We start from the raw sequence: 25,639 nt of genomic DNA, 5'->3' as shown, positions 1-25,639 counted from the left end.
CTCATAGTAATGGGCTCAGAAATCAGTCTGTTTGATTTATTTTTTAATAGTGAAAGCCTGACGGTTCTTCAATTTTTTTTTGCTACATTTTATTACCTATTCTTGATCTAAAATTTTCAAAATAATCTTTAATTTGCCAAATTATTTCTATTACAGTTTATAACCTAACCTAGACCCAAATCGAAAAATTCTGCAACTATTTTTTTACTTTAAAGGTTCTAGAACTAGATTTTAGTCTGCATTTTGCTATTTTGGTTTTGGAGTTTTACCTTTACTAAGGCTTTAGCGTGATCATACATTTTTGAGTTTGAATTATTAATTTCTATCAGTTTAACTCCAGAGAGAATAACGCAGAGATTCGTCGACTTTCCCGTGTTGACATATCACAGCACTTATTAAAAAAGCTATCATTTTATAATTTGCTAAGTCAACAGCAATTATTTCCAAGCATCCATTATTAATTGTTCTTCCTTGAAAATAGCAGTCTTGTAATCCCTCGCAGTTGTTATCCTAACATCATTTGTTAACCATTTAAACAAAGTTCGCACTGTTTGTACCTTCGAGAAACAGCGAAAATACTTACTCGTTTTCTAAGATTTCGCTTACACGTTTACGATTAACATCACTTTAACGACGCACAAAATTTCTCAGCCTTACTGCTGTTATACAGACAATTTCATTCATACAATAATGCCTGCTAAATTACCAAAAAATATTTATTTCCCCACAGGTTTGCTCGACACTCTCTTTAATATTTCGCCCTTGCAGCAGTTCTTATCTTGCTTCAAAACTCGTCTGAAAGCAATCTTAAATAATTTAATTATCTTTCGATAACATATGCCACGCACAATTTATACTCCGGTATTTTGAAGCAAAATTATCGCAAATCGATGTTTTAAATTCTAAATATTTCATGAGATTTTACTAAAAACTTTAATGCTATCATTGAAGGCAAAATTATTATTGACAGTAGAACTTACAAAGTATTAATGGAAACTGTCGTGTCTGCATTTGAACAGCAAAAGCCATCTGTGCACAGAAAAGTCTGTTTAGTTTTACTTAAATTTTTACGATCTTTTCTCTACATGCGAAAAAAGAATTAACGACAATTTTCAAAGATCATTTCATATTTTATTATGGAATTGCAGACAATAATTTTAATAAATTTTAATAAACCAGTAATTCTAAAATCTCTCACTAAGTACGGACATGAAAATTCTCGAACTGCAGTAATTATGTAATAAAATTTATATTAATAGAACAACAAAGTGCTTGACAATCATATTTATTTGTAACAGATCCTAATCTTACAAATGTGATCAAAACAAATCAAAATTTCCATGTAAAAATAATCCAATATTGGATAGAGTTTGTGCCGCGCTATTCATTGTTTACTCTGTTAACATGTTCACATTGGCAATTACTCGATGAACAGAGAGACATTCTATTTTTGCATTGATCAAAATCGGTTTCAAGTTGAAAAATTAAAGCATTAATTATTTCTAACAAACTATGTTTGGTGTTGCAGCTGTCGGTGTTTGAGAAGTTGATGGGAGCTTAAAAGGGTTTTTCGTAGCTGCCTGTATTTTTCTATCGCGAGTTTTCACCAAATAATTGAATTATCTGTTTTAGTGATATATACAAATTCGCTTCATTAAAACAATTTTAAAGTGTTATTTGCACTTTGAGAGGTTTTTTACAAATAATTCGATTTTGCTCTTGTACAAATGCGATATGTTGATGAAAATTGGACGAATTTTATGGTTTCAATTAACAACGGATTTTGTAAATATGCAGTTTGGAAAATATTGTATATTTGATTATATTTAAAAATGTAGAGAGTGGAAAATTGCAAATAACAATGAAAGCATGAATAGTGTTTTCTCAGTGTCTCAAATGTGGCTGTAATTCGATGATACAGTTAGTAAAACGTGAAAGTCGGTCTTGTTTTACGAATATTACCTAGCAGCATGTGGTTAGGACAGTGTGGTTTTTAATGTGGTTAATATGTGTGACAAATGTGACAGTAAATCGAAGATCGCAATTGCAGTATTTGCGTCGCGTAGGTTATATTATTTGGTCTGGTGAGCAAACGGCGGCTATCCCGAATGAGAATGCAGGGAAATGGTGGGTCGCAATCCACTGTGGCCGTGATGTAGCTACTAGCTAGTAGCTAGTTACCCTCCTTATTAACATCCCACCCTTGAGACGGATGCTTCCCCGAGTAAAGCCGACAACTCGGCAACTAGCACTATTATTCCGAAAAACATTTATTCTAGCATCTTTTGTTGTAAGTTAGACTAATGGAATTCCGGGCGGCGAGTATATCATTATGGAGTTTGGTTAAAACGGTCGTGTTAGCGGCAGCAAATTGCGTAAAATTATGTTTATGAAGCAATATGTTTGGTTTTTAACAAGCCCGACTGCGAGTGTCCCCATTTGTATGCTCAGAGCAGGATGGGATGGCAGAAGCATTCTGTGCCATAACGCACTTCCGGTCGAGGAGTTTTCAACAGGCGTTAACAGAGCACGCTGCCATCGTCGAGTCGCTAATGCCTAAGCTAGTTTTGTGAAGTTCATTTCTAATAACGATAACGCAATCGGGAGACAAACTCGTACTAGAAACGATTCAAACTACTTTACTAATGAACTCATTTCCAAAACCCAATTTAGTTTCACCAAATTACAGTTTAATGCTTTAATTTTGATTAATATTTTATGGTTCCAATTTAAACACATTAATTATATCACTCTTAATCTCACTGCTATTTTCATTTATAACACTCGTACCCAACCAGCCCCCCATATAAACGCAAATTTGCCACGCTCTTTATTAGCTATCCTCGGACAAAAACGACATGGAACACTTTACACAGATAACTTACAATGTTACAATCTACGCAAGCCACTCCAAAGCACAAAACATCTAATTACCAACACTACACCAATTACAACAATTGCATTCGTTATATTAACACCATATCAAACCACTGCGGCAAAAACACTCCCAAACACAACTTCCCTCTCCGGAAAATACAGCTACTAAAATTTACGCAACACATTTACAAATTGCAGGGAAACCTGATTATCTCATCCAAAGAAGTCGAAGACTCAGAAATCTAAATGGACAACTAAAAATCAGTAGCTGAAAAGTAACTATAAATAATGTTATGTATAATTTCAAAAACCAAAAATATTTAACGATAGTTTCAAATTTTAACAATTTCCAGTTTATAGTTGAATTTAGAATAGTGCTAGTATAGTAATGTCCGCCTAATTTCCACCTTGAATAATCGAACAATCTAATGTTAATTCCCTAATCAGACATGTTGATATCCGTAATCCGGACTACCTTTGGAAAACTTGTTCTAAGATGTATTCGGCAAAAAAATAGTTAAGAAGTTAACTCAGGAGTAGATAGATATAATTTTAAAAACCTCCAAATAAAATAGTGAGTCGAAATTCTTATTCCGAGAGCAATTTTTAGGATTCAGTGTTGTGGCTTTATTGAGTCGAAAATGTAATATTCCGAATTTCTCACCCGATATTTTGAAGTAGGTGGTACTGAAAATTAAAGAGCTGTCACGAAATTTTCTAAACCAATCTTACTGTTTAAATTGACTTGTGCGTGGATATTATCGAGGAAAAACACACCATAAAATTGTTTTGAAAAGGCTATTTGCAATAAAAAGGTTAGTTTGTAGGTAAAAGCGACGTTACGCACTGACAGATCTTCATTGCGCAGTCGCACAACTTTCAAAATTTTAAGCGGGAAATTTGAAATTTTACATTTTATAATTAAATTTTTTTACTAACGCCGTAATAACAGAATTCTAAAAATTGCTCTTTGAATAAGAATTGTCTAGAGGACAATCCGCCATTAAGCAAATCTAATTTGAAGCTTCTCATGTTATTTCCCTATGTTCAGCAGTCCGCGGAACACTCGGACATACAGGTTAATGCCGAAATTGAGGATTTCTGTGCAACTATTTCACGTTCCAATGCATTTGTGATATAAAAGACATTGTATAAAACAACGTGCTGCATAAAAAATCTTAAGAATCCTACGAAAAATGTCTGAAAATTGTTAACGTTTATATGAAACAATGCAATAACAACGTAACCATGGCTCAGAATACAAAAAATGTAAATTATTGAGTCCACAGTTCACCAATGTTGATTGTTTTTCTTATGTTGTTTAAATTCTATCACAAAAATTGAGAATGTGTTTTTTTTTTTAACAAATGGCCTTTTTTCTGTGTGCCGCTCAAATAAAAGTGAATGCGTTAAAAAATATTCACAGGTTTTTTCTACGTGACATCTCTAGCAAATTTTATGGGTGACACTTGGTAAAAGCGTTTGATCTTAACCCAACCGTAACATGCGTGGAAGCTAATCGTCATGCGCAAGTTAAATATCTCTTTTGGGGCCAGTCGTTAATTAATTCTTAATTAATATGAGATGTTGAAACACCCAACTTTGACAATATTAATCTCAACAGTCGCTTACATTCAATTTTTCCTTAATTTTCTCCCTAAATAATTATTGAAAGCTTTATATACAGTCAACAATTTTTGAAAATTGACACAGGAGAGTGGATTGATAGCAATAAGCCTTAGTATATATGTATTAGTATTTTAATAATGTTACAGAAGTCTAGATGACATCGATAATCGGAATTTTTGGCTAATCCGACGAAGGGAAAACAAACGTTCGTTTTCTATTATTCGAACATTATTGTAGTTTAAGTTAATTGTGTGTTAGTCTAGTTGTTTTAAAATCTTGCGTAGTAAATAAGATCTATTTTACACGATATATTGTTATCAAAAGTTCAGATCATTAAAATTATAAAAGATTCTTTTTAACTGTTTTATGTTTCAACGATTTTCAGCTTTCCATGTCTTAAAAATTGACAATCTTACTAACAATCCCCGTCTACTATTTTGCAATTATGCTACGAAAACTGTTCCATTCAATAAAAGTGCCCAAGGCGTTGACGTTCAATTTAAAATTATTGAATATCTTACCACACTGTATATTTTCCAGAGCTTTATTATCTATTGAACCTTTACCCAAAAACTCTTTAAACAGCTAAACTTAGACGCAGTAGCTACATAAGTTTTATAATTAACCCTAATGAGCAGAACAAATAATTGAGGAAAACTGAAACTAGAAAGCAAAGTCTAAAATATTAAAAACTTTTTTTTTACACAAAAAATCAATTTTGGATAGTAAGTACTAATTCTTGCATAAAATGAAATTACCTTTTAAACAGGATGTTTTACACTTTTCTATATTTTATAGGAATAAACTCTTTATCAGTGTCGTTAACTTTAAAATCTTTTACGATGGATTTATTACAGCTTAGGACGCCTAGGTTCTCCAAAATAAATTTTCAACAGTCGTGTTTTATATCACTCGTTGCTACGTATTAACAAGCTACCATAACCGAGCAGTGAAAGCTAAAGAAAAGAGTAAAATTTGCTTTTCTAATGACAAATTCTTAGAAGATAACAAGTTGCGGTTTGCACAAATATTGTCAGTCTTAAGGCGGATTTAGATCATTTCCAAGCGGTTACAAATGCCATAAACTTCTACTGCTTGACATGCTTTGGACTAAGTTTGACCAACACTTGAAGTAGACTTGACCAACACTGGCTAAAGTTTAGGGTGAATTTTATGTAAATGTTATAATTGTGACAAGTTTTCGGTGTTTTCGATAATAATCAACTCCATTTGAGACTTAACGTAACATTGGGTGAATACAACTTTTGATTAAGACGAGAAAGAGCGTAGAGAAAGTTGTTCAATCTAATCTAGCTAGATCAGATTGTGAAAGTCCAAGATTATCTAAACAGTAAATAGATTCCTTCTGTGAGAACCCAAAGATCTAAATGTAAGAAATCTGTGTTAATTAGAAGTCTAAATATGAAAACAAAGTTAAGATATTCAAGATCCGAATGTCGTCGAGCGATGTAGTATATCTTTATTAATTTAAAACTTGGATCAGATAAATGGTGTCGACCAAGAAATTACTTATAAAAGACAGAGTTGAGAGTGTGGTCGAGTATTATATGCAGTTGGTAAGATTTATTCTCCGTACAGCGGAAGTGCTTAATATCAAAAGTTAAAGTGAATCCTTATCAAAATTTGATAATGAAAATTCACAGTTTATCGTAGGAACTAATTTAACGGATCCGTTGAGAAGCTGCTGGCGCAACGATAATAAATAAACGCAGTCCAGCCGTTTCTCCAGTTTTGTTTATCGAAACTACGTGGTCAGGGGAGGCAAATAATAGCTGTTTTATAGTTACTTTTAGTATGTCGTTGATTCGTAGAAACCTGCAGCAGGGTTACTGCTAGGGACTTCATTATCCATTTGTCCGCTATACAATAGGACGTACGCGTAACTTTGGTGCGATTAGCTAACTTATTTATCTTTAAGGTGAAGTAGTCTTGAAAATCGAGTACGTGATGCCGACCATGGCAAATATTCTTTCCACGCTTTGTACACTACTAAATTTCACAAATCGCCTAAAGTCAACATTAAGTAAAAATTAATTAGCTAAGTAAATACAAATTAAATTTGCGGTTCTGCACACTTTTAACACTAATTTCTTTATTAGTATCAAACATTCTCTTACGTTTTTTATCCATGTAAACGATATTTCTGTTCTCACTGGACAGTTCAAGTTGACGTTTGTGAAAGAAAAAATCTAAATCTTTAACATGTATGTTCATAAATATTTCGTTGACTTCTACCAACTTCTCGATGAAAATAAACCAATATTTTTCAAAGAAACTTGCAAGCGGATTCGTAAAAACTTTGAATATTTTACAAAGTTAGAATTACCAAGAGTCACTGAAAAATCCAAGACCGATAATCGCTGTTATCAACTGTAATAAAGTTTATTTAATCCCACGAGAAAGCCAATCGATCGTAATATTTATTGTCTACTTTAAAATGTTACGTCTAGTAAGCACACATGTAATAATTTATTTTATATCCGTGACAACAATGACAAATGCTAAAACTCTCGAAGCAAATAATAATAAACTTCTGTTTTCATTTTGACATTAACAACCACATGCGGATTACGTTTCATGTCTTCTTAGTTAGCTTTGAAGTTTGTAGAGAGCAGCAAAATGAAATTAATTTCTGACTTTTTGCAAAGACTTTGTCTAATCTCAGAATTAAAATTGCCAATCGAAGTAATCCTTTAACTCGTTTTCGTCATCCCTTATTCAACGGATTTATTTTGTCCCTTTCACCAACACGGAAATTCCTGGTTAAAATATTGTACATACATTGACAGTAGCATAAACGGAGGATGCGCCGGATTACTTAACTAGTTTTCCGTAAATCATAGAATGAAATCACAGAAATTTACACTTAAGATTCAAATTCAAACAAAATATAACTACTGCAACTTCTATAATGGCAAGCTTAAAATTGAATTTACAAATAAATTAAACCGCAAGTTAATTTAGTGTTTTTAGTTTTGCACTGTTTTAAATAGTCGATACAGACGTAGAAAATAATTCTATTTTAAAACTGACATCGTCAATTACTGTGCTAAAATACAAACACTGCATTGTTGCAATGAATAAAAAATGCTGATTTAATCATTCTATTTAAAATTTGTTTCTACTTGCAGACTATATGAAAATATAATCTCGGTGTTATATGATCTACAATAATATTTTACTATATTCTGAATACGTCGTATAACTAGGAACCTAAACAGTTCTGTAAACATTTTCATTGTTCTCTACATTACCAATTTTTATTTTTTTATTACTAAATAAAATCCGTGTAGCTATATTGAAAATATTTAGGCCACATTTAATTGAACTATGAATATTGAAAGAAGCAATATTGTGTATATCTGGAACGTGAATACATCTTAAATAAAAAATTATGTAAAAGCTTGTTACGCTTTTTATCGCGGTGCTTTGAGCTGTAATAATTGAAATGATTTGATAAATCACTGAAAGTATATAATATTAATCTTTTACAGGAACTCATTGCAAGTTAAAATCCTATGTTATCGAGTCGAAATAATTGTGTGATGGAAAACAGAGTTTAATTTCACATTGGTGGTGGGCAATTGTCGAGTGAAATTTAATGAGGTTCCTTCTGAAGACAAATACGGTTTTTTGTTTTATCCGATGAGCGTCTGAACGCTTTCCCGTTAATTTCGTTAGGGTTTTAATTCAAGAACGTCAGTGTACATTTTAAAAATGTGGCTGTAGTAGAACGTTGCCATTTCCACGTCTCCCCTACCTAATGGGCGTTATAAGAGGCGAATAGCTGAGAGAGTAAGTTTGAAGACAGGGTTAAGTAGCAGCATTTGAGGTGTGTACATCAGGTGGAAGCGACCCTAGTCAGGGTTTATGTAAGTTTCAATTTATCGTGGACAAATGATCGGGCAAGTTGAACAGTTTGCATATTCAACGAAATGTCACTTATTAAGCTGAGTGGCTTAATTTCTTATTCTAGCCATTCTAATGCAGATAAAGAAGCCGACAAATGTGACGCTCGGTCTGTCAGGGGTCGGGTGGGCGTCCCATTCTAATGAATTATCATTTGGTCTTAATAATTCCGCAAGCGATCGACGCTAGGCAACGTCTGGAGCGTTCTCAGACCGCTCTCTTCTCTGCATTTATCAAGAACGTAGCACATGACACTTCAATAATGTAATTAAATCCGCAAAATGGCCCCACTGTTGAAATATTGCTCAGATATTATAATTTCCAGTCGCCGTTTCTTCCAAGGAAGCCGTTTACATTAAAAATTAATTATCCGTCAAATTATATGATTTTTCAGTTGCTTCACAAAAGTGTCAGCCACTTCACTCTTATTATCTTTTCTTCGCAATCGTTGCCGAAATTATCCTCTTAAATAATAACTACAAATTGAACCATTGTCGCTAATATTAAATTTTCTACCGCTCTTAAACCTTAATTACATTAATAATTCTGACGCGACATGTTTATTACTTCTACTGTAAATCCTCTCACCCAAACATCTTATTATACGAACACAAACCTTACATTATCCGCCTATTTTCTACCAACTCTTTCAACAATAAAAATAAAACTTTACAGTTCACACGCTTTACTCACGACCTTAAACCTTAACACATGATATTAAAAAACGAAAATCACTTTTTTTTTTCATCAGAGAACATTTTCCAGTGTAATTTATGCTAATGTATGTTTTCATAAATATTTCATAACTCCTGCTAAACATACAATTTCCACCTAACCGCAAAACGCACATCATTTACTTAAATTGAAAAAAAATATTGTTTCAGTAAATTGTTAGATTTTTCTTTTTAATTTCCCTAATGTTATTTAATAAAGCTCTCACTTAATGAAACTCAAATAACACGAGTGTAGATGGATATTAATTATAAGTTCACAGCAATTTAGTAAGATTTCAATTTAAAAGAAAATTTCGTAATCAAATATTTTCATAAGTAAATTACGAAGTGTGTTAATTGACGTGCGTTTATTAACAGAATCTGCAAAACAATGTTAATATTATTAATATTATTATTATTTGATTAGTATATTTAAGTCATTGTAAATTAATCCTTTTCAACAGTATGAAACGTCTGAAAATCATTATTATCAGTTACACTAGTTTCTGTTTAATCGTGAGGTTTTAAATTTTGATCTCGAATTTAAAAAGAGAAGCAAGTTTTTGAGATCAAATCAATATAACTTTAATTCAACAGTCCAACAAAAAATGTGACTTTTTCGAATTTCCTGCATATTTAAAGCTGAATATCTCCGGAACTGAAACAAACAGAAATATCCGATTTACGCTGTGGTTTTTCTTATCTCGTTTATTTTGCGCTTTTGTTGTTATGAATCCGGTGCTACAAATCCCGGATTCAAAAATTTAATTTGTTTGAAAAAAATATTTTGAATCAAATATGTGTAATGATGTCTATTTCGGACTACATCTCGCTTCTTTGTGGTGCAAAATTAAGTTATTTGCACATTTTACGCAGAATCTGACGCAAAATCCAAAACATTTTGTATTTTTAACGTAAGTTAACAAGTAATTGAATTAAAAGCGATTGAAGTTTTATATAGTGAATTTTAAGTTTCAAATTTTTTTAATGTTCTAGATATACGGAACTTCAACTGTTTTTCCGCACTGTTTTTGCTTAGAATGCGGTGTGACTTATCTAAAATTCAAAAGTTGTTTTATTTGGACTATATTTCAAGCTCCTCTTTCGATTGATGCATAAATTCAAATGCCTTAAACGTTGTTTTAAGTTCTTTAAAAACGACCTCTAAAAGACTTCTCTAAAAACCTAATTCGGTCACTATCTCGTTTATTTCTGGAGCAAACTTAAGTTATTGATGCTCATTTAAGGCAGAATTTCACGCAAAATCCAAAACTGTGCTAATTTTTTACCAACAAAAAACTGAAGTAGAAACAATTTAAATTTTGGGTTATCGTCAGAGCAAAACTTTTGAAGTCCTACAATGTTCATTGCACCATATTTCAGGAACTACGTCAGATAGAAAAATGCGGTTTGCACCATCGTCTACCTCGTACTGTCTACTTTTGCTTAGAATGTAGTTACTTTTCTCGAATTTTAAATAAATTTTTTTTGAAAGAAAAATTGACTTAAACGATGAAAAGTTTTGAATTTTTGTTTTCTATTTGACCATCTCTTGTAAACTATGATTTGTTCTACCAATCTGATATGTGGCCAGAGTGCCATGAAACCGAATTTAAAAAAAAATTGAATTCTTAAATTTCAAAAATGATACAAATACAAAGATTTTTTTTCCTCGCTCTTATACAATGCGGTTTTGGTCTTTTCTGCAAAAATTTATTTTTTTATAATATTTTTTGATTACTTTGCGTTGTCATACAAATATGAATGCAAATTTGGCAGTTACATTAAAAAATCTCCTGGAGACGCCACTCATCTTAATTTATTTGTCACATACATAAGGAGAAACATAAATATGGAATTGTATGATCAGAACTGTACCATATAAAAACCAAACTCCAGGAAAGAATAAATAAGATCAATAACAATCTTATAGTATTTTTTTTATAACATTTAAAGTAGAAGTAAAGCCCCTTTAAGACATATCAAAGCTTTATTAAGGTTGTAATGAAATTCACGTGTTCACTTTAACTTGACTTTAACAAGTTTGAATTTCACGTAGGTATAGTTGGTGTGTAGACTTGCGGTTCAGCTAAGTTTGCTGTAATTAATTGCCTACAGTTTTTTGACTATTACAGGTTCCAAAACTTCGATAACACAAAACAATCTGCATTTCAATATAACGCAAATGTCAATTACTGCAGGTTGCGACGTATTTTGATGATGTGTGATTAGAATTTTAGATTAAGTGTTAATTAAAACTTCCTTCTATTTTTAACGCTTAATCTTTATATTTTCTTAGTAATAGAATACTAGACTTTCGTCAAGAAACTTGAGTTTGTCTGTCGAAGTGAATTAATGAAAGATCATTTCCGAGTTTAATTTATCAACTTCGTAAATGCAAACAAACATCTATAAATTTGTGGTGCAACAATGACGTTATTAATGTTTTGTGGTGAAGCAAGCTTAAAAGAAATTATTCATGCATTTCACTATTGACTTTTAACTCGCTTAGAGAAACAAAATCAAATCTGACAGCCATAAAAATGGTGGATGCGCCAAGCTCACAAACAAATAACAAAGAAGTTGTTCTAAATTCAATAATATTAATGTAAGAGTTGTTCGAAAACACACTTTAATTTAAAAAATTATTATAAATGTGCATATATTGTACTGCACGATTATTTTAGATCTATGTGCAGTTTATCAAAAAATTAAATTTGATGTAAAACGACGCTTAGTGCATGTTTGCCTTTGACGACGGCAAAGCTTTCACACGAAATCACTTTGTCCAAGTCCCTGACTCGCCGTCATGCATTATCATCAGAGCATTATCTAGGGATCCTTCTCCGTTCGGTTTGCCGAAAGCAAAAACCCTTTTCACCCTCCCGTACTTGAGTAAGTACGCGAATTTTATTAAATTTTATTGCAATGTGTTCTCGATTGAGCTCATCTTATTAAGATATAAATATCACCCTCAATGTTCAAGCCCATTTCAGCTTCAGGATAATTTACATAGAAATTCGACCCAACGCAGAATCAGTACCACAAATTTTCTCCACGACTTTAGCAGTGATTTAGCGGCCGTTTCTGCTATCGATTTTTCACCATCATTTACATTAACTCCTCATCAATAATTAAATTATTATTTCACTTTTTCACTCCTTCTTTAAAGGACCGGTTTGGAAGAAACTTTAATCCAGTTTAAACGTTATTATAAATTGTGTTAAAAATAATATAAACTTACGAAGCTAACTCTATTATTTTCAAACGACGATAGAATTGGTATGTTAATGATAGATACCCGAATTTTACTGTGCTGCGTCGTGAAGTAGACTCGAGCTTAAATCAAAATAAAACGTTGGAATGTAAAACATGAAGAGTATTATATCTGCATTTCTCTTTACTTTGTAGTGGAGAAAATAGTCTGGTAGTTGTCATAATTATCATGCTGAGGCAAGTTTATTCAGAATAATACTGAAATAATGAGCAAACAATACAAGCGTGGCAATTTTTTTGAGTCAATACAGTTACTCCTTAGAAATATTTTTCGAGGAAATTTATGCTAACAAACAATAATACCAAGCTTTTAAAGTAAACAGTTAATTGTAGGATCTGAGTCGAATGATTTACGTATACGTGAAGATATTTTGGTTATTTAATTTCGAAAAGTAAACATTTTCGTATCCCGAGTCGAAGAAAAATTAGCAATTTTCAGTTGAAATAACGCAGACGTTTCGTGAATTTTTTGAAAATAAATCATCTGTTATATACATACCGCAAAGTATCTCGTAAATGCGGTCTTCATTTCTTTTTCTTTGGTAATTTAGTCGAGTTTCCTAGGCTCGAGAGAATGGAAAAAATGCGCGATGAGTCATAATATATTTAAATATAATTTTTGTAAATAAGAACGAAGACGAAATTAAAGGAACTGGTCAATTTAGTTAAGTTTGGTTTTAGTGGGAAATTTTGTCAAATAATGAGAACATCCCTAACAGTGTCGTTGGAAATAATTTAGGTACTGCCGGTTTTAGAACACAGCCCCTAAAGAAGGAAACTTCTCCAATCTTAATAGTATGTAAAACACGATGGCCCTCTTAACCACCGACTTCAGCCCTTATTTACATCGTTGGCAGGCCAATAATCGTCAACGCTAAAAAATAGCTGAGAGATTTTCTTCGTACATTACCAATTCTTCTCATTTTTTCTTTGATAAGAACCAATACCACAATACGAAATGTCATATCTATTTATTATCTTCGCCCAGATGGTAAGCGACCGCCAGAAGGTGTTCTGCTGTAAATATTAGGGCTGTACATGTATAATGCAATATTTCCCATGCTCGCAGCGCGCATGAAATAGTGAAACAGGATGTGGTGATGCGGCAATGCGCACCATCAGGTGCCGACCGAGAGTTACAATTGCGATGTGCTTACACTGCTGATGTTAGATAAATTTAGGATTAGAATGAACGTATAAATCGTTCACAATCATCTACAACTTTCGATGTTTGCAAACTTATAATCTGAACCCTCTAACGAATGCCATCTTACACTATTTGTCCACAGAACAACAAATCAGTTGCAATCGCTTTAAAACAAGTTTAAATTTTAAAATTATCGCCGAGATTTCGTTATAAGTTTTATAGCGAAAGATGCAACAATAAAACCGTTTCTTCTCCTGCAATTTACCTTTCAGTATTGCAAACAATGAAATCCATTTTTCTATTTGACTTGCGCTGATAAGAGTAGTATATGGAAAGTCGTCAAAAGAACACTTGAGTTTCGTCGTCTTTGCTATATAGATACTACCGTATTGTGTTTTATCTTTGACGCCTATAAAAATTAAACGAATATACAAAACTAGTTCAAACATGTTCTTTGCAAGTGTTCCACGCTACGATCATAAATTTCGAAATGCGACAATACATTATTAAATTATATTGCCGAAGCGTTCAAAGGATGCTTGAAGTGGAGGTGAAAAAAAACAAACAATTATAAATATTTGTTGTGGGTGTGGCATAAAGAAGTTCGAAGAAACTGATTTCAATATTAAATTGATTACGTTTATTGGAGCATGCAAACACGTGCTATAAATAAAAGTAAAAAATAGGGTCCGTTTAATTTGACTGGCTCTGATAAGAGTTTTCTTGGGCGTTGTTTATTTGGTTTGGTGTATTTGGAAGGTGAATATGAGAATCCGGAACGGTTAAATGAGTCGGCAAGTGTATCAGAGATTGATTGGCGAGATTAGAACGGTAAAAGTGTGCTGATGAGATTGGATATCGGAGGGAGATTGTTTGATTCACACTGCGAATGGCGTAAGAATGCAGAGTGCCTTCGTATTTATATATCTAATGGTGTATAAAGTATCCAGTACCGCCCTGGCAACACTCGGAGCGACAGTAAATTAGAGTAGGTAGTAAACGTTTAGGCCTCTCGGGCAAGACGTGAAGCATTGTCGATTGCAGCAGGTGTTATTGTTGTCACTATAAATTATTGGCACAACTTTACCTGTTCATAATGCCCTCGCTTCTGCAATTATGTAAATTCACTACCCCACTAATTACACGTTCAACATAAGCTTCTTGCACTTGAATGAATCAATAGGAAAAATTATTATCGATGTTTAGAAACGTTTATTAAGTTAAAAGGACATTTCCAAACATACGACTCACTATAAATCTGAATTCTCTTTCACGCTTCCTGCCTTCTCCACGAATTTCCCTTTAAATATGGATGTTTAATTCTCTTCCAAAGTAGATTCCTACGTGCTTATATTATTTCAGCCACTTTCAAACAAACTTCATAACTACACTCCGAGCTGAGACTAATATTTTTTTATATATTTTTCCTATGTGATGCCAATTTAAATCTCACTTTCACAAGCGTTTTATATAAATTACAGAATTATGTTCAATTTTAATTGCTCATCAAACTCGGAAACCCACTATTGACAAACTCAATTAAAAAGAGAATAATTTGTTCTCTAATTACTCTCACACCACATCACCGATACTAAGCAGTTGTGTACTTGACGATTAAATTCGATTACAATTCTTCAAACTCTCATTATCTGAAAAGTAAAAAGAGAATCACTACGTAGTTCCTAACTTTGTTACCGAAATACCCATTTTTGTCGACGAAAAATGCAATCAGCGGATTTAGCTACTGTTATAGGATCAGTTTAAATTCGCAAATTGTATTTACATTTTTCCTTCACTTAACTATACTCGTATATTATAGCAACGTGTGCAAATTATCGCTTTTCCATTTCAAATATCAAGAATTAAAACTCTATAAACTCTTCATTCAAAAACTTCGCCAACAGGAAAATTTCTAATGCCTTTCTCAAAGTACATATAAATATTAAAGTATTAAAGTTTTAAAATAAACAAACAGGAACTTGCAAACAATGTTCATCAAACTAATTAAATTTATTACTCAGCTAAAAACTGACTTACCTTATTTTTCCTATCGCTAACCCGACGCATCCACCAAAATAACAAACAGTACCAAAAACTCTACTAGAATCTGTAAAATACGAAAACAGTATTTATATTTTTTCTCGATCGATCCGTGATCACATGTCAAAATAACAACGTGGGCGAATTGTTTTTGCCGTTGAAAATACATTATTAAAAATTGAAATTATATCCACGAAAATTTCGTATTTAAAAACACTTGCTATTTTCATAATGGCTTTAGTGGCATCGTTTCAATTTAAGCGACGTTAGTTTTATCAAAATTTGTTTATTCATTTATAGACCTCTTCAGTATGGCGACTTGAACTCTTGCCAAACTATCTGCGTATTTCCCTAATCGGGCGTTAAAAATGTAGCCAGGATAAATAATTGTCCTTAACTTGGCCAAGTTTGTAAAAATTGTTATTTAAAGTTTGTGTGCGTATTTATGAATAAGGAAGAATTAAACATTGCTCTAAGCATTAATCTTCATAGATGTCTTTAATTATAATTGAGGTAAAAATCGTCGAGGTCCAACTTTGTACACAGACGAAGTGAATACATCAGAAACGTTTGATCACAGTTCTTCAAAGAAAAACAGTCGCATATAAAAGAAAATTGTGTGGTTGATCGATAATGAGATTAAACAGGAAATTTGTGCGAGGAGAACTGTATAAAAATTTGTTAATTTGTGAAGCTGGTGGCGGTTTTGATAATTGTCGGTTTGGGGTCATTTTATTTAAAGCAATAAACTGAAAACAAAGGGTGGGTCGAATAATAAAGTACTGTTTAGCTGAATTAGTTGAATAGAATCTTAGTCGGAAGTAGCCAGAGAGAGTCAGCTTCGCAATAATACTAAAACAGCAATAGCAAGTTATAGCAGGTCCGTTGCGAACGAGTACCATACGTTCGTTACTTATCGCTTTAAGGTCTGACGATTTCAGTAAATGCTCATAGTGTGCTCAAATGGCCTAAACTCATATCCCAGAGGGTCGACCATTTTAAGGTTTAAAGATTCAATCATGGGGTTACTTAGCTATAAAACTTTCCTATCTTATTTTAATATAAATTTGCATGTTTTTGTTAATCCCTCCCCGGGACTAGAAAAGAATATTGGAAGAGTGACGGCTGGTTGAAGTGAGTTAATTTGAAAGAGTTCTCGAACCGCAAGCGAAGGCGGCTGTCCGTACACGCCGCGAGTCCCCGAGACACGACAAACTGTTTTAACTCAAGTTTTAATAAGTTAAAGGATTAGCCTTAGGCTGTCAGAGGTTTTTCTATTAAGACATTACGTCTTTCAATCCTCTACATCAGAAATGGGGTCGCATTGAAATGTGATTTTTATGTTAAACTTATTTAAATATCTTCTTTCTTATAATTGTTGACTCTTATATTAACGCCGGTCTTTGTCGACAGGAGCGGCCTTTCAACCCGAATTTGCAGAACCCATTGTTAATCTGACCATTCCCATGGGACGAGATGCCACTTTCCGATGTCTTGTCCACCATTTGGGAGGATACAGGGTAAGTTCTCAAACCCCTCTTCACTATCAGTTCCTTCTATTTCCATCTGTTTCATTAATTCTCTAAACTTTAAAGCTGACATAATTAAACACTACAACACAACATACAGTTTGCGAAATAACAAAACACTTCATAATTCAAAACTAATTATCCTAGGTGCTGCTACTACGACCATAAAATTGCCAATTTTATTTCCTTTATCCACAGTTTAACGCCACCAACAATTCCAATAAAAATTCTTTTATATGCGCGGCTAAGTCTCTTTTATTGCTGATAATTTTCATACCGGGCTTACGATAAAATATGACACCATACAAAATATCGTAATTACAAAATTCTCCTCCTCCTTAAACCATCTTATTCTGACAGTTTTTTGACTTAGAAACAATCGAGGTAGCTCCATTAAAAATTGAGCAAATGTTCCTAGGGGCCAGTGGGAATCGCACACTTTCTGGTTCATATATTTTTTTATTGGTATCATCATTCTAAAGAGCTTGCTTTTGGTTTAAAATCAATACACCGTACAACAATGCCAATGAGGACATCCCGCCGGGTTAAAATATTAAAGGAATTACAAATTCCTGTTTGTGCGCGTGTTTGTGTTTGAATTTTAATACCCTTAGAGGGCTGATCTCTATGTTTACGTAAAAAGATGTTTATCATCAAAGAAACTGCACCAACAAATGTACCATTTAAGTATAGTTGCGAATCATTTCATTGCTAAAGCTTCAAAAATGCAGTCAATAGGTCGCATTTACTTTGTTTGTTTGTTATTATATTTTTCTAATAATTCTTACCTTTGATTTCAGTAGATATGTGTGCTTCCTATTCAATATAACAATAAAAATAGACTCCCTTTACAGGAAACCTTTATAAAGAAAATTTAATTGAAAGAATAATTCTAGGAATTTGAGCAATTAAGGATAAGTTGTATAAGTCTCTTTCTGATGCTCACTTGGACATTTACTAACAAATACTTGAAATGAGTGACATATCCATTGCTTTCGAACACGTAAAATGTTGAGACATTTGCCAGAACTTTTAAACTTTCAAGACAAGATCAATCAGATCATTGACTCATTGAGCATTAAAAATGGGCCAGACTGGACAATTGGAATATCACTGCCAACAAAAGAACAAAATGTGTGTTGTAATTAGAACAATATTGCTTCTCCTTTAGGGAATATTTTAGTAAAAATAGATCGAAAAAAGTGTGTTTTACTCGAACTAACAGTGGGCAGCATTGAAGTTTAGTCTTGAATTTCAGTTAATATTGGTGAAAAAAATGAAGTGATCATGTGAAATTATATTTGTCGAAGGAAGTTATCTGTAGCGAAAGAACAAATAATTGAAAATGTCGAGCATGCGACGTGGCTAGGCGGGCAGCGAGTGAGGCTGCTTCTGATAAATTGACTTCATGAGTGCTCTCCAAACCTTCTACCTGTTGCTGGCCACTAAAAACAACGCGTCTACCCATTACTATACATTTGCAGATCATTCGCTGTCCGGCATCTATAAATTATATATGAACTCGATAGAGGTCGAGAGCCATCGCAGCAAGCCACGTTTTTGAATAATGATAATAACAGCATGTAAGGGCGTAGTTGGGTGATATCGTTGTCGTTTAGGGTAGATCGGGCAGTGCCCGACCGCGTCGGACGCGCATCTGTGCCCCATCAGATGTCCGGATTGATGAAGAGCAGCACAACGGCAACGGCACGCAGCTCGACGGATGTAATAATAGTGCAGATATGACAAATAGCCGAAAAGCGCCACAAACTTGGGATCATTTATAATACACACAGCTGCAAGGTATAGGTCGTGCTCGTGACCGATGGCTTCAGTTTGGGCTCCAACGGCTGCTTTCAGAGCCCAAACCGGTTCTGGCCGCTATCAAGGCACCTCAGATCACTCACTCCAAACACATCACATGCAAATAAGCTCCGAATTAAAGCCTTGAACGCGCAACACGCGCTGCAAAACAAACACCACACGCTACCTACCATCGAATCTATGTCATCATCATTAGATCAACACATTGTAACCGCTCGCCCTTTCTGTATCGCTCACTGCTAAATTGTCACGTACAAACCTATTAATTGCTAAATACAACATTCAACAAACCTCGACCCTTCTAATCTTGCAATCAAAACTGACCCGACATTTTTCAATCGCCATCAGACGAGTTTCTTTTGTTTGTGTAGGTTGCTCCGACACAATTTTCTCAAAAAGCTCAGCTCCTTCTGAAAACAGCAGTTGAAAAAATACGCTATTCACAGAATCATAATTTTCAATAAAAACATTATCAGAAATGTATTCCCGCCGCTCAATATAGAAAATCCGTAAAAATGTCTCGAGAATACAACCAGAGTTGTGGTTAATCATAATACGATTAAACCGAAAATATTAAGTCTGCTTCAAACGTTTGATGAATTTAGTCTTCTTTCAGTAATAACGCAAAGCATTGTAATACCAAAGTGGAAATGTATTGTTTTAGATTTTCGAGAAATGCAAGGAATGATTAATGACCGGGTATAGTACACATTTTTATTTTTCAAATTAAATCAACACATATCAAATTAAAACGAAGCTCTTTTAACTGTTTTATTATTATCATTGTGTTTATTTAAAATTAAACTCGCTCAACTTTTCTAATCTAGGCTATAAAACAAGATGGCATTCTGCAGTTTTTTGGTTAAATAAATAGAAATTTCATTTGTAAATTACGTGGTTGCCGGAAATATCATGTACAATGTTCCGAGTTTAACAAATATTGGATATCGTTGTTGACGATCTGTAAACGGATTTAGAAATGTAATACGTCGACCGCTACGTGATTGAATCTATAACTGTTGTTTTCTTTGTTTTATTAATTTCAAGTTTTATTGTTGTTAAATAGAAGTCAATTATTACAGAAAAATGCCTGAGAATTATCTAAATCAAACTGTCCCGGCGCATCCACCAAATTTGCATTTTGGTCATAATTAAAACCATAACGCGTTGTAATAATTACGAAATTTTGTTTTGCAGCAAATAAAACCCAAACGCTTCTTAATTTAGACATATTTTACGATCAGCTTTATAAGTGATAACCCGTAAAATGACGTGCTCCCAAACGATATTTAAAAATCCCTTAATGAGGGATATACGTTTTATATATCGGTGGAAAGACGAAATAAAATGCTTTAAATTACCAGTAATTTGGTAGCAAGTAAAATGCAGATGACAGTTTGAATTATGCCAGCCTTAATGAGAGTATAAACATAAGAAGTTATGCACATAACGCAAATTCAGGAAACTTGATAAATGAACTTTTGAGACAAACTCATTTATAAAATTTTTTCGCTTTTTTTTGCAGAAATAATTAATAAATTTCACTTCAACACAATAATAAACAGTAAACTTATTCTTAATGACTCGCCTTTCGATTAGTATTAATTTCCTGCTAAACTAAGCGTGTCATCTTACAAAGTAAGTTTGCTATTTTTTCAGACTTATATACAACAGTCATTATTTATTAAAATCCGTTGCTTTCACAAACCGGAAGCGGAATATATTTTATAAATATGAAGGAAGTGGATGTGAAGAAAACGAACAACCCGAAATATCTAATTGTTTTTTTAGAACGTGGGCAACCAAATATTTGATAGTGTGAACTAAATAATGTTCTTGGATTTGAATTTCCAATCCAGGCTATTATTTACTATGCTCAGGAGGCAAACGACCCTGTGTTGAAACTTGGCATAATAAATGTCACTCTCTTATTGCTACACTTTAGGGAGGTTTCACCCCTGTATAACTAACTATGACTTTAAGAGAAAATAATTATTTTGTTGCAACATTTCTAGAAAGAAACAAAGGAATATTTTTTGCAGATTAGCAGAATTTGCTTTAATCTCGCAGGGTAAACAAATTTGTTAGGCTTAGTTATTATTATTAAACAATATATTCATTCCCTTTGTAAATTTTGTAAAAACTCGTATATTTTTAATGATGTGGGTTGTTTCATTTTCCAGATCATTTTTTTAACTAGCAATTAGTATAAGCACCGCCCTCCAAAGATCAGTTCAACACTATTTGAAAAAATTAATAGAAAAATAAAGCTGCAGGTGTTTCGAAACGCAATCATTAATTTTCTGTGGCTGTTATTCAATATTGGGGTATTCGGAACAGCTCAGTTCAATTATAAAAGGAATAATAAAAATTGATATTGATTCGTCTGATGAAATTAGAAGATGGTCTGTGAGTTAAATAGAAATGTAGTTTTTCGCTAATTGTTTCTCGTGAAATATTCTTGGATTTAATGTGGTGACAATGTAGCTACGTGGGGTGACATTTTTAAAACGTTCTTTTACGGTTGCGGCTTCGAGATGATTTATGTTGTTAGTTTATATTTTTAATATTTAGTCGGTGTGACTGTAATATCAGCCACGCGGTGTTTCGGGTGCAAAATAAGTGATTTGGGACGCTTCAACAGTCTGAGTTTGGCGAGGCGTCGTGTCTGGTTTACGTTTTCGTGTTAGAAAATACATTTGCAAATGTAATTGTAGAACAGCAGTATCTTTGTGGGGAAACACGCTTGGCAAATATTCTAAATAGGAATATTAAATAAATTTTCTTTAAACGGAATTTCTATTATTTATATCTACATTTGGTAGAACTCACGTAGTTGTAGGTTACTTATTGCTACATATACAATCGGGCACACGTTCAATCGATGATAAATATTTCTCTTTTGCTGCTCACTGTCGCCTTCATAAAATAGCCATGGAAAAACGAACGCTGTTTGCCAATATATGAAAATAATAATGACGAGGAAACATACCGCACTAAAACTCAAAGTGTTTTGTTCAAATTAACATTGTAGGGTCAAAATTTTATGAATGGTGGAATATAAACTTAAGTATACTATCTCCAGTTTATAGAGTGTTTTACTGTAAAGATACGTTCTAATTTTGGTAATTAAAACAGTTTGAGATGAGTTGTCGCATAGTTTCGATTTTGGCACGTTTTTCTTTTTCACTTATCTCAATCATTTAACCTATTTGAAATAACACACTGAACTGGAATAACATTAGTACCAAATTGCCGCCAGAATGCAATATCAACTCTTATTATAAGGTATATGTGGAGAAACTATTTGAAACTTTGTTCAGAAAACGTCGCTCACACGGGATATCAATACAATTAAAATTTGTTGTATTAATTAGACACAAGTGAAAACCGGACAAGTCTGTTGATAAAATTTCTCTTTTTTAAGGCGATCGTAAAAGTTTAACCGGTAATATGTGACATATAATAAAGGCTTTATTGATTCCTTTCGGCGTTCCATTTGTACCTAGTGCGGTCTAAAGCTTTCAATATCTGTGAGTGTATTGATATTTCATTTGCTTTGTTTCCATGCTCTTTGCGAGTGATCCACAAGCGCCACAGATGGCCCTTCGACTACTCGCGCATAACAAGTAGGGTTGACATATGTCTGCACAGGTGGGATGGGTGAAGGCCGACACCAAGGCGATCCAAGCGATCCACGACCACGTGATCACACACAACCCCCGAGTATCGGTGTCTCATAACGACCACACCACATGGAATCTTCACATCAAAAGCGTGCAAGAGGAGGACAGAGGACAATACATGTGTCAAATTAACACTGATCCAATGAAAAGTCAGGTGAGTTGCAACCATTGACACCTCGTCTGGGGCGGCACTTCTCTCATTTTTCCTCATCACTAAATTAACCGCTGCTGACATAAACATCGTTAATGCAAACAAGAGGAAGCCAGATGCTTCTTATTGTGATAACAAACTTGATGAAACTTGCGCCGTTATTTATTTAATAAAACCATTTTGAATATTTCAGTCCCACCGTTTTAACACTCAACCTGCTCTCGATGCAAGTGTATGGATTTTGAAAATTTAATTTAATCAAAGCAAATTAGTTCCACGGGTGCACAAACCTGATATGTATATTATCTTTATGAAATTTTATAAATATTGTTAACAGATTTTATTTATTAAAGGGTCATTGTGCTCGTACACCATTCATAAAGTCTTGTTATATTATGGTAAATTTTCATTAGTCCCAGTCTTGAAAAAAAACTTTCACCTACTTTATTCCTTCTTTGGTCGACGCCACACTTTAGATCCCATCTATTTAAATGAAGACTTAAATTGAATTAAAGTAACAGGGAGTAAAACATTTACTGACAAGCTTATTAATCATCTAAAACAAAGGATAGCGTCCGATACTAATTCACTTTTGCTGAACAAGACCGCAGTCTAAAATATCTCAAAGCCGTTATTCTAATCCATAACTTAACAAAAGTAAAACTGAAGATAAAAGCTCAAAACAAAGCGATTATAATTTGGAAATTACACTAATTTTTAAAAACCAAATGAGAGGTAACTCAGAATTTCATTATAAAGTTCAATTATATTGTTCTTGATGTAAATCCTTATTATTAAGAGGTGGCAGTTTATGTCTTAGTCTTGCAACCTCTTTATGACTTTACAACTTAATTTGAATTAATACGAAATTATTTTCAGTAACTTTCAACCGGAAAATAACAAACAACCGTGTTTATGACACTTTCGGTATTGTCTAGCAGAGGTGTTTTAGAAGATTAGAATTCTTTAATAGCAAGCATGCAATATACAACTTGTTTTTACTATTTTCAGTTCAAGACGACACTGGATCTTCTGAAGAACAGTTGACACTGTATTCTTAACTTGTAGTAAACAATATAATTTATTGATTTAGAAACTAGAGTGCAGTAGCTACATTTTTAAAGGCCAGAGAAATTCTTGATACTTGAAACTCACTTTTTCACTACTTTTGAGATTTCTTAGTTAATTATAACTCATCGCGGAAGACATCGAGTTTTGAAGAGAACCACCAAGAGGTTACAAGCAGCGAAACGTTTTTGTTCCTTTTGTGTTCATAATATATCTAGCTTGCAGTTTCTGTTTTACTACAGATTTAGTTAAAATTATATATGTATATTGAGTCTCTACTTAGTTATTATGCCACTCATCTTGCACTTCGACATCATTAGAATATAGGTAGTACCCCCATTCTCTCCATAACACGCACGATATTTAAAGTAAGCAAATTCAAAACTCCCGCCACCTACCCTGTTGGTAGGCCTGCTTACTGGCGGTTCTGTCATTCTTCTTTTTCGTGCCATAACACGTTCACGTTTTTTTCCCGAGTTTTGAAGAAATTAGCCAACAAACGTTAGGCAATGGGAAAATATCGTAAAAGAAGACATCGTGACCACAGTTCGAGTTGCAGTCCGTCCCCAGGAGCGAGAGAGCACAGCGAACTTGGTCAGAAATTTCATCACCTAGAAAATGAGGTTATGTTGCGGCGTCACCGCGGCGTCTTCAGGAATTTGACGACACTCTTCGGACTTTCTTGACTCCAGGCTCGTCCCAGAAAGAACAATTGCAACTGCAGTTTATCCTGTTGATTGCGGTGTACTTTAGCGTATACCTTTCCAGTAGACATCGTGGCCACAGTTCGAGCTGCAGTCCGTCCCCAGGAGCCAGAGAGAACTGCGAACTCGATCAGAAATTTCCGTTGCAACTGCAGTTTATCCTGTTGGTTGCGGTGTACTTTAGCGTATACCTTTTCAGTAGACATCGTGGCCGCAGTTCGAGTTGCAGTCCGTCCCCAAGGGCCAGAGAGAACAGCGAACTCGATCAGAAATCTCATCGCCTAGAAACTGAGAAAGAACACAATTGCGCTTTCTTCTTATGGAGATTTGCGTTGCAACTTGCAGTTTATCCTGTTGGTTGCGGTGTACTTTAGCGTATACCTTTCCAGTAGACATCGTGGCCGCAGTTCGAGTTGCAGTCCGTCCCCAAGGGCCAGAGAAAACAGCAAACTCGATCAGAAATTTCATCGCCTAGAAACTGAGAAAGAACACAATTGCGCTTTCTTCTTATGGAGAATTGCATTACAACTGCAGTATATCTTGTTGTTTGAGGTGTACTTTAGCGTATACCTTTCCAGTAGACATCGTGGCCGCAGTTCGAGTTGCAGTCCGTCCCCAAGGGCCAGAGAAAACAGCAAACTCGATCAGAAATTTCATCGCCTAGAAACTGAGAAAGAACACAATTGCGCTTTCTTCTTATGGAGAATTGCATTACAACTGCAGTATATCTTGTTGTTTGAGGTGTACTTTAGCGTATACTTTTCCAGTAGACATCGTGGCCACAGTTCGAGTTGCAGTCCGTTCACAGGAACGAGAGAGAACAGCGAACTCGATCAGAAAATTCATCGCCTAGAAAAAGAGGAGTTGCAGCATTTTCAGGAATATTCGGACTTCCTTGGCCTTGAATGAACGCAATTGCGCTTTCTTCTGATGGAGAATTACGTTGCAACTTGCAGGTGTTCTTATTGGTTGCAGTGTACGTTTTTTGTATGACCTTGCAGCGTTGTCTGAGGTGACCTTTCTTCACGTTGCGCTTTCTTCTTATGGAGAAATGCGCTGCAAAAT

General features: G+C 34.0%; 1 protein-coding gene across 3 annotated transcripts in view; it reads left to right on the top strand.

Moving 5' to 3' along the window:
- Positions 1-25,639, top strand: part of LOC148167281 (lachesin-like) — a 57,568-nt gene that overhangs the window by 15,691 nt on the left and 16,238 nt on the right. For all 3 annotated transcript variants that reach the window (XM_088047736.1, XM_088047735.1, XM_088047734.1), the window contains exons 3-4: positions 17,026-17,132; positions 22,620-22,805. In XM_088047736.1, the coding sequence (XP_087903862.1) occupies positions 17,026-17,132; positions 22,620-22,805 (293 nt within the window). The remainder of the gene's footprint in view (positions 1-17,025; positions 17,133-22,619; positions 22,806-25,639) is intronic.

The sequence above is a fragment of the Gnatocerus cornutus genome, chromosome 10 (assembly GCF_029298725.1).
Source record: "Gnatocerus cornutus isolate USDA-ARS CGAHR chromosome 10, icGnaCorn1.1, whole genome shotgun sequence".
In the NCBI taxonomy this organism is placed as follows: Eukaryota; Metazoa; Arthropoda; class Insecta; order Coleoptera; family Tenebrionidae; genus Gnatocerus; species Gnatocerus cornutus.
This window is presented reverse-complemented; position numbering and strand designations above follow the sequence as displayed.